Genomic DNA, 15228 nt, shown 5'->3' on the forward strand with positions numbered 1-15228 from the left:
TTGTCTGATTTTTAAAGAATTTATTTGCAAATCATGGTGGAAAATAAGTATTTGATCAATATCAAAAATTCATCTCAATACAGTGGTACCTCGGGATACGAACTTAATCCGTTCCGTGACTCTGGTTGCAACTCGAGTTGGTCTCAAGTTGAGGTAAAGTTTCCCATAAGGTTCAATGTAAATACGGTTAATCCGTTCCGCCCTCCGAATTTGGTCGCAACCCGAGGCAAATTTCCCCATAGGGTTCAGTGTAAATCCGGTTAATCCGTTCTGCCCTCCGCCCGAATTTGGTCGCAACCCGAGGCAATTTTCTCTTCAGAGCCTTACTCCCGCCAAGCCTGCTCTGCATTTTCTTTAGAGCCATGCTAACATGCGCACCAAAAACCTTTGCAAAACACCGCAAAACACACCACAAGCCTCACCGAACGTCTCCTTGCTACCGCGACCTCGCCCACAGGAAGCCGCGACCGCGTGGCAGCAGGGAAAATGGCCGCGGATCTGGTTCGTAAGTGGAGGCGAGTTCGTATCCCGAGGTAAATTTTTCCTGCCGAAGCTGGTCATAACCCGAAATGTTCGCTAGTAGAGGCGTTTGTATCCCGAGGTACCACTGTACTTTGTTATATATCCTTTGTTGGCAATGACAGAGGTCAAACGTTTTCTGTAAGTCTTCACAAAGTTTTCACACACTGTTGCTGGTATTTTGGCCCATTCCTCCATGCAGATCTCCTCTAGAGCAGTGATGTTTTGGGGCTGTCGCTGGGCAACACGGACTTTCAACTCCCTCCAAAGGTTTTCCATGGGGTTGAGATCTGGAGACTGGCTAGGCCACTCCAGGACCTTGAAATGCTTCTTACGAAGCCACTCCTTCGTTGCCCGGGCGGTGTGTTTGGGATCATTGTCATGCTGAAAGACCCAGCCACGTTTCATCTTCAATGCCCTTGCTGATGGAAGGAGGTGTTCACTCAAAATCTCACGATACATGGCCCCATTCATTCTTTCCTTTACACGGATCAGTCGTCCTGGTCCCTTTGCAGAAAAACAGCCCCAAAGCATGATGTTTCCACCCCCATGCTTCACAGTAGGTATGGTGTTTTTTGGATGCAACTCAGCATTCTCTCTCCTCCAAACACGACGAGTTGAGTTTAGACCAAAACGTTCTACTTTGGTTTCATCTGACCATATGACATTCTCCCAATCCTCTTCTGGATCATCCAAATGCTCTCTAGCAAACTTCAGACACACCCAGACATGTACTGGCTTAAGCAGGGGGACACGTCTGGCACTGCAGAATTTGAGTCCCTGGCAGCATAGTGTGTTACTGATGGTCCCAGCTCTCTGCAGGTCATTCACTAGGTCCCCCCGTGTGGTTCTGGGATTTTTGCTCACCGTTCTTGGGATCATTTTGACCCCACAGGGTGAGATCTTGCGTGGAGCCCCAGATCGAGGGAGATTATCAGTGGTCTTGTATGTCTTCCATTTTCTAATTATTGCTCCCACAGTTGATTTCTTCACACCAAGCTGCTTGCCTATTGCAGATTCAGTCTTCCCAGCCTGGTGCAAGTCTACAATTTTGTTTCTGGTGTCCTTCGATAGCTCTTTGGTCTTGGCCATAGTGGAGTTTGGAGTGTGACTGTTTGAGGTTGTGGACAGGTGTCTTTTATACTGATAACAAGGTCAAACAGGTGCCACTACTACAGGTAACAAGTGGAGGACAGAGGAGCCTCTTAAAGAAGTAGTTACAGGTCTGTGAGAGCCAGACATCTTGCTTGTTTGTAGGTGACCAAATACTTATTTTCCACCATGATTTGCAAATAAATTCTTTAAAAATCAGACAATGTGATTTTCTGGATTTTTTTCCCCATTTTGTCTCTCATAGTTGAGGTATACCTATGATGAAAATTACAGGCCTCTCATATCTTTTTAAGTGGGAGAACATGCACAATTGGTGGCTGACTAAATACTTTTTTGCCCCACTGTATATGGATGAAAGCATATTAAAGATATTCCATTAACTGCTGTTATCTAGTCAGTTAATCACACATGTTTGTCTAGGGCCAAGAGAATGTAGAGGTATTTACTAGAAACACAGAAAAGGTTGATCAGTTTGCAGATCTGAAATTAGGCAATGGAGGGGGGGGGGAGGAACAATTTTCTTCTATGGTAATTTCTAGCAACATCAATCTTTTGTTCATTCACTATAGCAGAGCTTTCATGGATCACAGTCCATTTCAGTTGTTACAGACTGTGATCTATACAATTTTTGCAAAAGAAATGTGTTAGTTGATAAGTTGACATAAGACTATTAATATAAAATACAATTTATGATAATTGGCTATGTTTATATGATATAGTTGTAGTTGCACTTAAAAATCACCTTTCTGCTACCACTTAATATTGTTTTAGCTTACCAAATAAATAACAATATTCCAGAAAACATCACCACAACAAAACACCTTAGCTCCTTCTTAGCTTTCTTTTCAATTACATAGAAGGACCTTAGTTGAGGTTTCCTGCGTAGTAGTAGGAGTAGACTAGTGTTTGGTGGACAAGAACCACACTTAGCATTTTTAGGAGAGTTGAGAGCTGCAAGTTGGTTGGGGCTGCATCACACATTTGGTGTATAAGGGGAGTTTGTTTTGTTTTGGATGGGGGGGTGTTTCTGTTCTGTGATTTGCCTGTCTTAAGGCTTATGCTACAGTTTTTGTGCGTTTCCTACTACTATTATTTGTGGACCACTATATTTGGAGCTCACCTTAAATGTCCCCTTATGACGCACACGTGCATGCCCATTACTTCCTCCTCAGGTCCCTCATCATCTGGGACAGCTTTAGCATACTTGGGTTACCAGCAAAAAGAACTACAGACGTTATCATAGTGATGAGTTAATTGGTTTTTGTTACATCTCTAAAGGTGGATTCCTTTCCTTGCTTTTGAGTTCTGGAAAAAAAAGAAAGATGGATTAATGATCCCTGGCATCTTGCAACTCGAGGATAATTTTACCCTGATGAAATGTTTCCTTAAATTTGGTGGGCTTATAGGTGAATAGATAAAATGTATTTGAGGGTTACCTGTTGGCAACTCTTAGCTAAAGTTATTTTCTAATCCTTGTTTTTCCAAGTAGTGTTGTCTTTGAATTTCCCCTGTTCCTATTATAGTAGCAGTTTACTTTACTAATTTTTGCAGTTGATGAACTGGCAGCCTTCTGTTGAAAAATCTGGTGGCTTTCCAGCTTTTTTTCATGGATTTGTTTTGGATCTGCAAATGTTAAGTCACATTTTAAGGAAGTTGGATAATTATGTTGTAAGAAATCAAAGAGGAGAGATTTGGCATATAATTAGCTGGCTAGATTTAGACAGATGGTGAAGTTGTGTCAGTGTATAGAAGTTCCCACTGGGTATTTCTTTCTTATACAAGGGAGTTTCCAAGTGGAACAAACTGGCTTTATTGATTTGGGGCAATGAACTGAATGAGAAACCTTTCAGAGATTCAGAGAGTATTTTCCAGGAGAGCGAAGGTAGGATGGAGCCCAAATAAATCAAGACAGGTCTATGACAAAGACCAGGAACATTTCTTTTTGTTTAAACCAGTGACTGGTTTTTAAATGTGATAATAGTAATAGCAGCAGCAGCATTAAACCTGGCCTGAAAAATTGCATGGGTATCAGGCCTGGCATTTTCAGAAAGGCCTTCTCTGCAGATTTTAATGGCTCTATAGTAGAGGTGGGCTTTGAAAGCGGGGCCATAATCATTGCACTTCTTCCACATCAAGCCAAAAAGACAGGCTGCATTGCTTAGCTTCAGTGCAAACATTTGGTTAATGAATTTAACTCTTTTTCTGACCAAGAGAAGCAAATAAAACTGCATCTGAGATCTCCCCCCACCCCATTTTTTAATTGGTTTGGTTGAAAACACATGTTTGGCTCCAAGAAAGTTGGATTGGATTATTAACAACTGATCAGAAAATAATCATATCTTTCTTAAGTGGCATATTCTTATTAGGACTTGCCTCTTGCTTTTAAGAGCTGGTATGTATACTTTCACTAGGAGTATTCTCCAAGCTGTTTTTAGGCCGCCTTTTGTGTATGGGAAGAAGGGGTATAGACCTGTAGCCAAAAAACTGTTCTGGCAGTGGGGCTAAATGTATACAAGGTGGGGACTGTAAATAGCATCATACAGCATCGACCTTCGTATCAAGAAATAGTTAATATTTCTTCATTTTAACAAAGGTAAATATATGTATATAGCCAGGGGCCCTGGCCTTCGGCTGCTGCTGCTTAATGCCAGGTCAGTTAACAACAAGGCCCCCCTCTTATGTGACTTGATCACCAAGGAGGGGGCAGACCTGGCATGCATTACTGAGACCTGGCTGGGGCCCGAGGAGGGAGTACCCCTCTCAGAAATGTGCCCAGCTGGGTTCTCGGTCTGGCACCAGCCGAGAAACTAGGGCAGGGGAGGAGGGGTGGGTATTGTGATCCGGGAATCTCTAGTGGCCTTCAGGGGCATTGCTCCACAAGTTTCTGGCTGTGAGACACTGTTTATTAGATTGGGCGCCTGCGAACAGTTGGGAGTTCTGCTATTGCACCAGGCTCCCTGCTGCATGGCAGCCTCCCTGCCTGAGCTGCTGGAGGCCATCTCGGGGCTGGTGGTTCTGGGAGACTTCAACCTTCCGTCCCTGGGGCGATCTTTGGAGGTGGCTTGGGAGTTCATGGCTACCATGGCAACCATGGGCCTGTCTCAAATTGTGCGGGACCCAACCCGGGATAGTGGCCACATGCCAGATTTGGTTTTCTTGTCGGAGCAATGGCAAAGTGATTTGAGGGGAGATCTACAGCTTTCCCCGTTGTCATGGTCAGATCACGTCTTGGTGACCCTGAGTTTCTCCTATACCACCCCCCTCTGCAGGGAGGCCGGACCCATGCGATTGGTCTGTCCCCGGCGCCTGATGGACCCATCAGAGTTTCAGAAGGAGCTGGGGGATATTCCCACAGATCTGCTGCACGGTCCAGCAGAGGCCTTGGCTGCTGCCTGGAATAGGGAAGCAGCCGGGGCCTTGGACAGGATCGGGCCTATGCGACCTCTCTTGCCACATCGGCCTCGACACTCCCCATAGTTCACGGAGGAGTTGAGGGTGCTGAAGAGGGTTAAGAGACGTCTAGAGCGCCGCTGGAGGAAAACAAAGACTGAATCCGACTGAACATAGGTTGGAGCCGCTATCAAGGCCTACATTGTAGCGATAAGAGCGGCGAAGCGCCAATACTTCTCTGCTCTTATCATGTCCGCAGAATGCCTCCCAGCAGCCCTGTTTAGGATCACTAGGTCCCTCCTTGGTAAGGGGGATGCGGGGGTTCATTTGCAGGGCCGTGCAGAGGAATTTTCAGAGCATCTGCAGGACAAAGTCGCTCGGATTCGTTCCAAGTTAGACTCCGAGCATGGGGCAGGGTCTGGGGAGACACCAAGGGACTCTTCTTACCAGTTATCTGGGAACGGTTTGATCCTGTTGCTCCTGAGGAAGTGGACAGAATCCTGGGGACTGTGAAGGCCACCACTTGCCATCTTGACCCATGCCCCTCCTGGCTGGTGAAAGCAGCTCTGGAGGTGACATGTGGTTGGATCCAGGCGATGGTTACTACATCCTTGCAGGAGGGAGTGTTTCCAGCTGCTTTTAAGGAGGCATTGGTGCACCCCCTCCTCAAGAAACCCTCCCTGGATCCTACTGTGCTGGACAATTTTCGTCCAGTGTCCCACCTCCCCTTTTTGGGGAAGGTAGTTGAGAAAGTGGTGGCATCACAGCTCCAAAGGGTTCTGGAGGAAACGGATTATCTGGATCCCTTCCAGTCAGGTTTCAGGCCTGGATATGGAACAGAAACGGCATTGGTCGCACTTATGGATGACCTCTGGCGAGAACGGGATGGTGGAAGTGCGACCATCCTTGCTCTCCTTGATCTCTCAGCGGCTTTTGATACCGTCGACCACGGTATCCTGTTGGGACGGCTCAGGAAATTGGGGGTGGGTGGCACGGTTTTGTGCTGATTCGCCTCCTTTCTCCGGGGCCGATCCCAGTCGGTGGTGATAGGGAGCGAGAGGTCCCATCCTCGGCCCCTCCTTTGTGGGGTGCCGCAGGGTTCGGTTCTCTCTCCGCTCCTTTTCAACATCTACATGAAACCACTGGGCGAGATCATCCGTCATCATGGGGTGAGGTATTCGAAGGGCATCCCGATCCAGGAAAGGGCATAACTGATGCACAACCCGAAGTTGTGCAAAGGCCCTCCTGGCTACGGTTGCCACCTGCTCTTCAAGCAGGAGCCGTGAGTCTAGGAGGACCCCCAGATTATGCACTGGGTCTGTCTGGGGCAGTGCCACCCCATCCAGTACCAAAGATAACCAAATCCCGGATACAGAGGAGCCATTAACCCACAGCCACTCCGTCTTACCAAGGTTCAGTTGAAGCCTGTTGCTCCCCATCCAGACCCTTACAGCCTCCAGGCACCGCGAAAGGGTGGCCACAGCATCACTTACTTCACCAGGGATGGAGATGTATAGCTGCATGCAGACAGACCCAGTGCATAATCTGGGGGTCCTCCTAGACTCACGGCTCCTGCTTGAAGAGCAGGTGGCAACCGTAGCCAGGAGGGCCTTTGCACAACTTCGGGTTGTGCATCAGTTATGCCCTTTCCTGGATCGGGATGCCCTTCGAACAGTCACTCATGCCCTTGTTATCTCCCAGATAGACTACTGCAATGTGCTCTACATGGGGCTACCCTTGAAGAGTATCCAGAAGCTACAGCTGGTCCAGAATGCAGCCCCGCGGGCTATTGTTGGTGCCCCAAGGAGGGCCCATATAACGCCTCTGCTCCGCGAGCTGCATTGGGTGCCAGTTTGCTTCCGGGTCCAATTCAAGGTGTTGGTTATCACCTTTAAAGCCCTACATGGCATGGGACCAGGTTATCTAAGGGACCGCCTCTCCCCTATGACTTCAACCCGTCCCACCAGATCGCACAGAGGGGGCATGCTTTGGACCCCCTCAGTGAAAGAACTTTGACTGGTGGGGTCCAGAGGGCGGGCGTTCTCTGCAGTAGCCCCTGCTCTTTGGAACATCCTGCTCCCAGAGGTGCGATTAGCCCCCACACTCCTGGCCTTCCGTAAGGTTTTGAAGACCTGGTTCTGCCACCTGGCCTGGGGTGGGGTGAAAATACCTCAAGCATGTGGATGGCTAGCCCCATAGAGGCCTTGGCCTTCAGCCTCAGGTTTTCATCCCCTTGGTCTCTCCTCCTTCTTTTTAGTTATGTTTTAATTTATGGTTTTATGTGTTTATATATTTTATGTTCTGATGTTATTGTGAATTGCCCAGAGTTTCCCCATTGGGGGGAGATGGGCGGCTGAAAAATTCAATAAATAAATAAATAAATATCAAGGAATTGTCTACATGTGAGCCAGAATAGAGGAAAATATGAGCTGATTCGCTTCTTAGCCAAAGCTAAAGGAGGTTCTAAAGAAGGCATGTAAAGTACACTTTGATCCCAGAGAGATTAAAACAAAATATTCCATCATCTCTACAGAAGTCCATCTCTGTTGAATTCTTCCTCCCATTCTGGCTACTTCTTCTAAGAGCTACTATTTTATTTTAAGGATTGGTACCTAAGTTGGGTTGTTTTCTGTTCTCATTCCTACCTCCTTTTGTATTTTTCTAGTCAGTACTGGCAGGCTTATATTTATCTTTTATTAGTTCTTTGTGAGCTGTTCTGGGAGTTACTTTGAACAGGGTGAAATGCTTCAGATGAACCACTGCTGGAGCAAAGGATCTTGAATCAGTTCCCTTGCTAGATGAGGACATCATAAATAAAAGTGGGGGAAGGGGAGTGACACTTTTATTGAAATGAATGTGAGAATCTTTATTTTTTTTATGTACTTTAGATTTTTTCAGCTACTTTTCAGATGACCGCAAAGCAGTTTACATAAAATCTTGGTAAATTATAATGAGTTATTTCCTCTCACTGACAGCTTCCTTCTGAAATGATTACCAGTTCCCTTGCATATCCCGTTCTGTCCATGATTCTCAGAAATAGCTGCTGGGCAATCTTGCATCAGTTGACTGCTATGGGATCATAAGGTTTCTCCAATACTTGGTGTCAGATCTTTCCTCTGACTTCAAATAGCTGTTATCTTCCTCTAAGCCAGTGTTTCTCAGCCTTGGGCACTTTAAGATGGGTGGACCTCAACTCCCAGAATTCCCCAGCCAGCATGGCTGCCTGGGGACTTCTGGGAGTTGAAGTCCACCCATCTTAAAGTGCCCAAGGTTGAGAAACACTGCTCTAAGCAAAGAGGAAAGGAGAAGGGTTAAGATTGCAACATTCTTTAGCTCAGCCCAGATACCATAACTTTTGGTCTGTGTTGTTGGTCTTAAAACTGTGAAAGGTTTTTGTTGCAGAGTTGACCCCTCTTTCACAAAGGTTGGCACTAGATACATTGCAGCTTGTGAATCTAATACAGGCAGTCCCCGGGTTAAGAATGCCCAGGTTACAGACGACCCATAGTTAAGAATGGAATGTATTGTAGCAAAATTTGAGTTAAATACACAATGATTGAAGTTAAATACCCAATGGTTCAAGTTAATTACACAATACTACTTATACAATATTATACAATAATACTGTTCCGGCTTACATACAAATTAAACTTAAGGATAGACCTTAGGAACGGAACTCGTTCTTAAACAGGGGACCAGCTGTAAACAGGCTTGTTTGGGTCCAGACTTAAGATTGATTTGCTGCCTTCTGTCTATATCCTCTTTCAGGATAAAAATAGAGGCTGAAAAATTAAGAGAGGGTCTGAAATTGCATTATGTCCCAGGAAAAATGTGAGAATGCTGAACAGTTATTTGTCAAGATTATACTTAAGGTCGCATTTACTGTTGGGATTTCTCCATTCCTTCAAAACAGAAACGCTCTAAAAGTCATTTCTGTTGTTAGTATATTAGGACTGCATAATAATATTCATTAGTGAAGGATTGATTAAGCTTAAGAACTAGCTGTCTCGATCCAGCAATTTCTTGAGAGTATGATACAACAGTTAATTTTTTTGCTAAAAGAATTTCATTTAATGTCATTGGGTGGATTCAGTCTTGAAGTAATACTATTCTCATTGTTTTTGTTTCCCTTTGGTTAGGACATGTATACCTCCGAGAGATCTTCTTGGACAAGCTGCCTTAATTTTATATCTGTCTGGAACTATATGCAAAGAGGCAACCAGTCATGAGTGAGTAAAAATGTTCCAAGAAAATCTTCAAGGTCCAGTGTTCAAAATGAAATGAAGTTCTTAGCTGTTAAAAGCTAATGTTGTGACAGAGAAATCTGTAAACAGAAGAATCTGTACTCACTTTGGGGAATTGATGATTCCTACCTACCCCCCATTTACATGAATGGGTTATAATCTATCAAGTGATTGGGGAATTTGTGAAACTGTAATAAGTATATTTTTGAGAACTGAACTGGGAATATCTAACATTGCATGAATGGCTGTCTGGGCATACAGTGGGAATTTCATAACGTTCCTACAGCCTCCTGACATGAGATCCCCAACTCTCTAAGGCAGAAAAACAGTGTAGTGTAGTGGTTAAGGCAGTGTTTCTCAACCTTGGCAACTTTAAGATGTGTGGACTTCAATCCCAGAATTCCCCAGCTAGCCAGCATGCTGGGAGTTGAAGTCCATACATCTTAAATTTGCCAAGGTTGAGAAACACTGGGTTAAGGTGTTGGACTAGGACTGGAGGACCCAGATTCAAATCTACCCAAAGCTGTAGAAGTCTTTGGGCCAATCATTCTCAGCCTTACTACCTCACAGGATTATTATTGTAGGGAAAAATTGGAAGAGGGAATAGTTTGAAATCCTGGAGGAAAAGTAGAATATAAATTTAAAAAATAAATAAAAAATTAAGATTTTGAATTTTCCCTGTCTCTGTTTTACTGATAGATGAAGCTTCAACACTGGAGGAATTTAATTAGATTTTACTGCAACAATAGACTCACCTTATCAGTAGTAGTGTCCTGACTTTAGATAAACCAAAAGTAGCAATTAAAAATAAAAAATAAAAAAAAACCCAAAATTTTAATTTTTCAGGCCATTTTTTAATTTAAATTGGGTTTTGAAAGCCTTCCTATTTTTTTTCCCTAAAAAGTGAATTTTGTTCAGAGATATAATTACAAACACCTCTCTTCTACTTGTTAATATGGAGGTCAGAGATAGAATAACAGACCTGATAACTTTTAATTCTTAGCTGCCCCGACTCATATATATGACATGGGTGGCCATATAAATTTATTAAATAAATAAATAACTACATGTTAGTGAGAGAAATAAATAGATGAAGTTATTAATACAGCGTGGGGTAGTAATTCTGCCAGAATGTTGTGGCAAAAATAGCTTCCAGATATCCACAATACTTAATTGAATTGGGACAACTTGAATGCCTAAAGACTTCACAAATATACAACTGCTTCCTTGGAACTAATATCATCATCCTGTTATTCTTTCTAAATAAAAATTGACTAAAATTGCTTTAATTTGTATATACTTTTAAAAAGAAAAACCTTCTATCTGTTGTGAGAACTGAAAAATCCCTCAGGTCGTATCAAGCAATAAGAATATACTTTTACTAGAAATGGTTCTAGAATCTTCTGGGAGATCCTTCCCACTTTGGAAAACCCTGCAGTGGAGGTGAGCTTAGCATCCACCCTCTATGCTGAGGACTCTCTTTCCCAACTAGGCGCCCCCCGCCCGGGTTTGGATTTTGTTTTTTCAACCTTAATCCAAACAAGGCTGTACCTGGCTCACAAACATTAACATAAAACGATGGTGAAAACACTAGCAAGAGAAGACAGCAATGTCTCATGGAGCAGCTCACAACAGATATCCAGGTCATAAGTCACGATGAAGATGCTGTTGGATTAGGCTTTTGACAAGGGGTATTATGTCACAGATATAAATATCTCTTGAATTTGCATGACCTGGTCTGTTAATTTGTGTCAGTATCAGACTGAAATTTTCTCTTTCTAACATAAGGGTCATTTCAAAATTATGTTCACTGAAGATGACTGGTTGGAAGGGTCTGTTCTGCAGCTTTTTGGTTACTAGGAAAGGGAATTTTGTGGGAATAAGATGCAGGATAGAGTCAACCTATGTGACTTTCATGTGATGTAGGAAGGAATGATGGCTGATATAGCCGCTTTCCGATTGCTGACTGCATATCAGAAATAATGCTTAATGTTGCGCTGAAATGGAATTTTCATGTTTACCTTAGCCAGTTTGCATGCACTCCTAACAGTTACCATCATGGGATCATTTCTCTTGTCAGTGTTTATTCCTTGCTTCCAGCCTGTAAACATGTACCTCTTGATGTTCAAGATGGAAGGGTCCAAGCGATGGCTGTTCAGCTGACATGGTTCCTATGCCTGTTTCTTTCTCTAATTGGCACTCTAGCCAAAGAGGGTCTCCGTTACTTCCTTTCATAAATGCTATTCTTGAGGGATAGAGATTACTTAAGAAGAAGCCAGTAATTTTTGGATTGTGTTTCAGTGATAAAAGGAGATGGGTAGATAAACTATGGTCTCTTTTGCTTACTGTCATCATAGAACAGGATGCATTGAATGACAGATGGCATTTACCATCCAAATGAAGCTGTAATAGTTTATGGCTTCTTTGCTGGTTGCTGCATAGAAAAGAGAGAAACAGTGCAGGCACAGGGCATCTCCTTTAGCAGAAAAAAAATGGGAAAAAGTTACAATGAGGTATTTTTCCCTTGTGTGCGCTGGAAGCCGTGAGCAGAATAGTCAAAGCTGGTCCACTTTTTCAATGTAGAATAAAATTTCACCCTTCCTTTATGTCTCCCCCCACCCCCCCAAATAATCAAGGATTTTGTAGGAACCTGGTAGGCATAGTTCCTTCATGGAAAGGTCAGCCATTAAGATACAGATTCAGATACAGAAAGACAGCCTCTAACAAATTATCTGCATTGTTCCTTGGGTGTTTTAATAATGTGCTGGGAATGACAATGAAAGTGTGAACTGAAAACATTTAGACAAAAGTTGAATAATGCAACAACAAATGTGTTTTGCCTTGCTATTGTCTGCAAATGCTCCTTTTAAGAGAACAATCCAAAGAATGCGGGTTAGAGTTTACAACAGGGTGGCCAATCATTGAGGGGCTGGGGCACAAGGGGAGTTTTAATAGCAGATGGTGCCCAGAAAACGGCTGCCTTGGGAGACTTGCTTGTCATGAAATGGCTGCCATGGTAGGCAGGGCCAGTCACAAAACACTCACTGACTAGAAGTTGAACAGGTTGTCCACGGTGTTCTTTCGCATCCTTTGTGGGGCCCAGGGGCATTGCTCCATGTAAATAGGATGCTGGTGACTGGGGCTTTGCATCAGGCCAGCTTATTATTTGCTCTTTGCATTAAAATTATTTTAAATGTTAGAATTTAAAGTTTAACATTTGAATCAGACTTTTAAACACCAAGAGAGCTATCTGGGCTCATACTGGTATCTGTTGGTACCAGGACTTTAATTGCTGAAAATGAGCAAATCTAATAAATTTATGTAGCCAATGAATACAATCATGCCTCAGAGGGTGATAGCCCCTATCTATGACTTCATGCTAAGCTTGAGCTTAGAAACTACGCAGTGCCAGGCCTGGTTAGTATTTGAATGGGAGAATACCATGAATCCCAGGGCTTTGGCCTGGGAAGTCAGAAAACATCCTGGAAAAAGAGAATGACAGCTACTTCATGCTGTTGTTAAGAAAACCACATGGATGTGTCTGTGCAGGTCAGAGGTGTGTATCCATAGCTTCCTACTCTGATCATCAGCTACAGGGAGAATGATGCTCCTTTGACTGTTTAGCCACAGAAAAAGTTTAGTTCCATCTTGAGCTGCTGCCTGGTGTCTGTGATTTGGTCTTTGATAGGTCTGTTATCCCTAGTCCCATATCAGTAGTGTCTTCAGGCTTTTCCAATATTTGTCTCCATGTAGAAGTACAAGGTTCAGCACCACCCCATAAGGTAATTGACAATGGCTATGGCCCTGTTGTATCCTACTAATGATCTTATAGGTATCTAGTTTATCCAGTTTTAATGACTGGAGCTGAAGGGAAATTACATTATTCCCAATTCAGACATAACAGAATGCTGTGATTGAGGGTTAGAGGTCCATCCTTTAGAAGAAACAGGTACCTCTTGGACAGAGAACTTATAGCTCCAATTCAGCTCAGAGTAGTACTCAATATGCTGGTTTCAACTTCATAAAGCCATACATATTCTGAGATCTCTGTCCCTGAAAAGTTGGCAATCTGTTTGGCACCAACTGAGATCTTTTTTGGAAGCCTTTTTTTTCTTTCCCTCATAAAGGCACATGAAACATGTATGTCTGAGGTGATTTCCTGATGGTGGGATTATCTTGCGTGCCACCTGTTGCTCTCCACTTTGTACAAATTGGCAAACTAACCAGGAAGCTGCAATTAAAGCTCTGTAACTTCGAAGCCAGGAAATTGCTGCGGGGCTTTCCAGCAGGCCAGCATGTGAAATCATATTCTCAAATTGGCTCTAAATCATGGCTTGTTTGAAAGCCATTATTCCCAATTTAGACCTAACAGGATGCTCTGTTTAAGAACTGGAGGTCCATTCTGTAGAAGAAGCAAGTACCTTTTGAACAGAGAGTTTACATGATGCTCATTGTTTGATTAGAGCAAGGGAGCATCCTGCTTGAGTGCAGGGAGAAGACAAAGTGCAGAAGTTGCATCTTCCCACCTTCAGGCTGATTTACAGAATTTATGGTCCTGTGCTCTATATCCACAATGTACTGTTCCTCCCTCCCATCACAGTCTGTAAGGTTTGACTGGTTGTTATGCATCACATGGACTTGGTCCATGGGTTCACAAGTTGTTCAGAACCATCCTATAGTTGTTAGGGCAGAGGTGCAAGATTTGTAATTCCTAGCATAGCTTTTGTAGCCCTCCCAAAGTGGGAGAGGCTAAAGATTGGATTGGGTCCTTATTGCATTTTCCAGAGTGTTGGGGTTTTGAAGAACCAGATTAGTACTTTAAGAATGCCAGGTCCTTAAGATGGCCTTCTCCCCCTTTTAAACTCCTGTAATATGTCCTCCAAAGGGGCCCTACCCCACTTTTGATGTGTGTTGATGTGACAAGCGCTGAAGACCATTCTGTAAATGAGCAGGCTAGTGTGGCTTTCAAGCTGACAGAAGGAGCAACTGGGAGGTTAATCTCAGTCGTGAGCCAGAGAATGTCATTATGTGTATCTTTGAGGAAACACATTACCTGGACAGATGGAGTAGAATATTTCCTATTTGGGTATTGAATAATTCATGGCCACACAGCTATTTTTCAATTTTAAAATGCTTATATCTTGTTTCTATTTCAGAAGATTATATGAAATAACTGGCAACTATTTTTAGCCTTAGTAGCTGTTGCTATTTTTCCTGAAACTCTGTTGTGGCTTTTCACTGTTCCTGCATTTGTGCTCTTTCTGAATGGAGAAATTTCATTGTTTAGAAGAGCAGCTGGGAATTCTGGGAAAGCCGGGATCTTGCCTACAACTCGATTCCATTAGCGGCCACCAAGTTGGTTTTTCTAAAATCTTCCTTTGTGATGGCAATCAACACTCTACTTTTTTGAAAATACACATTCACATATATTATGCATCCATGCTTCAGTGGGCCTTGTGTCCACGGAGCTTCATCTGTCATGAATTGTGGATTTACTGTATAGGTTTTATTGAAGAGTTATAATAGAAATGTGGCCCTAACTGTATAACAGGGAAGACGTTCCAAATAATCTGTTAACTTACCTTTGCTTGCCCCTCACTGCCATGCTAGAATGAGGCCTCCCTGTTTACCTCACTGAAAAAAACAGTGTGGTTGACTAGGGATATTTCTGGGCAGTTTACGCTGGAATTGAGAAGCCGATTAAAGGGCCAATTGTCCTGGAAACCTGAATGAGTAAACCCATGCAATTGTAATTGAAACATACCCTGCTTTCTGTGGTTAGTGTGCCCATGGGGGTTGGATATCCTAGATTGGCTTAAGGTTCAATACCCAACCTTTGCTACTAATGGTGTTGTTCAACAAATGGTGGCTTGGTCAACAAATCAGAGTTAAATAAACTGAGATTAAGCGTGATCTGTGCTCCAGGCCAATGACTGGCCCAGGCAATTTTGCAGGATAAGAT

At 43.4% G+C, this 15228-nt stretch overlaps 1 protein-coding gene and 1 pseudogene across 6 annotated transcripts in view; both read left to right on the plus strand.

The window, feature by feature from the left end:
* The window catches only part of USP6NL (USP6 N-terminal like), a 116403-nt gene that overhangs the window by 8453 nt on the left and 92722 nt on the right, over positions 1-15228 (plus strand). For all 6 annotated transcript variants that reach the window (XM_088141370.1, XM_088141369.1, XM_088141373.1 and 3 more), the window contains exon 2: positions 9162-9251. In XM_088141370.1, coding sequence (XP_087997496.1) covers positions 9248-9251 — 4 coding nt within the window. In that variant the 5' untranslated portion in view covers positions 9162-9247. The remainder of the gene's footprint in view (positions 1-9161; positions 9252-15228) is intronic.
* LOC148215981 (uncharacterized) lies at positions 4234-8062 on the plus strand (annotated as a pseudogene).

Source organism: Python bivittatus, unplaced genomic scaffold (genome assembly GCF_059951505.1).
Source record: "Python bivittatus isolate LINGU-HERP-01145 unplaced genomic scaffold, Pbiv_v1 ctg000330_np1212, whole genome shotgun sequence".
In the NCBI taxonomy this organism is placed as follows: domain Eukaryota; kingdom Metazoa; phylum Chordata; class Lepidosauria; order Squamata; family Pythonidae; genus Python; species Python bivittatus.